Here is a 2,201-nt window from a genome sequence, read left to right as displayed (position 1 = left end):
GTCACATTCGGCAATTCTTAGGTCTCGTCAGTTATTATAGGAGATTCATTGAGGGATTTTCTACTATTGCTCGACCGTTGACAGCGTTAACTCACAGGGGTAAAAATTATGAGTGGACTGAGCAACATGAGTCTGCATTTCAGTTGTGAAAACAGAAATTGACGACTGCTCCGATTTTATCTTTACCCCAAGGGAATGAAGATTTCGTGATTTACTGTCATGCTTAATTACAGGGTTTTGGTTGTGTGTTGATGCAATGAAAGAAAGTGATCGCCTATGGATTATGACAGTTGAAGATACATGAGCAGAATTATACGACACATGATTTAGACCTTGGTGTTGTGGTCTTTTCACTGAAGATGTGGAGACACTATTTATATGGTACTAAGTTTACGATTTTCACCGATCACAAGAGCTTACAACATATCTTCGATCAAAAATGGCTCAACATGAGACAGAGATGTTGGGTAGAACTACTGAACGACTACAGACTGTGAGATTCGCTATCATCCTGGCAAGGCTAATGTTGTTGCAGATTCCTTGAGTAGGAAAGATAAGGCTAAGTCTCTCCGAGTTAGAGCGCTGAATATGTCTGCCCGAACGAACCTTACTTCTCAGATACGCGATGCACAACTTGAGGCGTTGACCCAAGGGAATATTACTACTGAATCACTCAAGGGTCTAGATAAACAGTTTGCTATTAGAGACGATGGAACTCATTATTTTGCTGACATGATTTGGGTACCAAAATTTGGCTGATTAAGGAAACTAGTGCTGGATGAGGCACACGAGTCGAGATATTCTATTCACCCTGGGTCCGACAAGATGTATCAAGATCTTAAGGTACTGTACTAGTGGCCTAATCTAAAAGCCGATACTGCTACCTATGTTGGTAAATGCTTGACGTGTGCTAAGGTAAAAGCAGAATATCAGAGACCGTCAGGACTGCTGACACAGCCGAAGATTCCCCAGTGGAAATGGGAAAGTATAGCTATGGACTTCATTACTAAGTTACCCAAGACTGTGGGAGGTTACGATACTATTTGGGTTATTGTTGACCGTCTCACAAAATAAGCTCATTTTCTACCGATTAAGGAAACGGATAAGATGGAGAAGTTGGCACAGATTTACCTAAAAGAAGTGGTTTCCCGACATGGTGTGCCAATATCTATTATTTTCAACAGAGACAGCAGATTTACATCTAGATTCTGGCAAACATTATAAAAGGCAATGGGAACTCGACTTGATATGAGCACTGCGTATCATCCGCAAACAGATGGCCAAAGTGAAACAACCATCCAAACGTCAGAGGACATGTTGAGAGCATGTGTTATTGATTTTGGAAACGGATGGGATAGGCACTTACCATTGGCAGAATTCTCATACAACAATAGCTATCACGCGAGTATTAAGGCCGCACCTTTTGAGATGCTATACAAGAGAAAGTGTAGATCACCGATATTTTGGAGTGAATTGGGGGATAGTCAATTGACAGGACCCAAGATTATTCACAAGACTACTGAAAAGATTATACCAATTCAAGAGAGGTTGAAAACTGCTTGAAGACGACAAAAGTGTTATGCTGATAATCGAAAATGACCTCTAGAATTTCAAGTTGGTGACAAAGTCATGCTGAAAGTATCACCTTGGAAAGGTGTAGTACGTTTTGGGAAACGTGGCAAGTTAAGTCCAAGGTATGTTAGACCATTTGAGATTACTGAACGGATTGGACCCGTAGCATATAGATTGAGTTTACCTCAAGAGCTTAGCGAGATTCATGATACGTTTCACGTGTCAAACTTGAAGAAGTGTTTGGCAGACGAGGATTTGATAATTCCTTTGGATGACATACAAGTGGATCCTAAACTTCATTTCGTAGAAGAACCTGTTAAGATCATGAACCGTGAGGTCAAACGCCTAAATCAGAGCAACATACCGATTATGAAAGTTCGTTGGAACGCACGCAGAAGACTGGAATTCACGTGGGAGCATGAAGACTAGATGAAGCAAAAGTATCCGCAACTGTTTCCTGATGAGACGACTTCAGCGAATGTGCACTAAATTTCGGGACGAAATTTCATTAACGGGGAGGTAATGTAATTCCCTAGATTTTTCCGTTAATCTTTATTAACTGTCCGTTAAGTACTTAGCGGTGATTACTTTCGATTTGTGTATTTAATTGATTTAAATGCATACTGATA

General features: G+C 40.5%; 1 protein-coding gene across 1 annotated transcript; it reads left to right on the top strand.

The window, feature by feature from the left end:
• The first annotated feature begins 1,107 nt into the window (after positions 1 to 1,107).
• LOC139875739 (uncharacterized) lies at positions 1,108 to 2,001 on the top strand. The gene is made up of 2 exons (XM_071863046.1): positions 1,108 to 1,156; positions 1,661 to 2,001. The coding sequence occupies exons 1-2, from the start codon at positions 1,108 to 1,110 to the stop codon at positions 1,999 to 2,001; spliced, it is 390 nt and encodes a 129-aa protein (XP_071719147.1).
• Positions 2,002 to 2,201: the final 200 nt, after the last annotated feature.

Source organism: Rutidosis leptorrhynchoides, chromosome 11 (assembly GCF_046630445.1).
Source record: "Rutidosis leptorrhynchoides isolate AG116_Rl617_1_P2 chromosome 11, CSIRO_AGI_Rlap_v1, whole genome shotgun sequence".
In the NCBI taxonomy this organism is placed as follows: domain Eukaryota; kingdom Viridiplantae; phylum Streptophyta; class Magnoliopsida; order Asterales; family Asteraceae; genus Rutidosis; species Rutidosis leptorrhynchoides.
This window is presented reverse-complemented; position numbering and strand designations above follow the sequence as displayed.

Coding starts and splice junctions, on each gene's coding strand:
- LOC139875739 (XM_071863046.1), top strand. CDS start 1,108: ATGGAGAAGTTGGCACAGATTTACCTAAAAGAAGTGGTTTCCCGACAT. Junction 1,157..1,660: donor AGAAGTGGTTTCCCGACATG/GTGTGCCAATAT, acceptor GGAAAGGTGTAG/TACGTTTTGGGAAACGTGGC.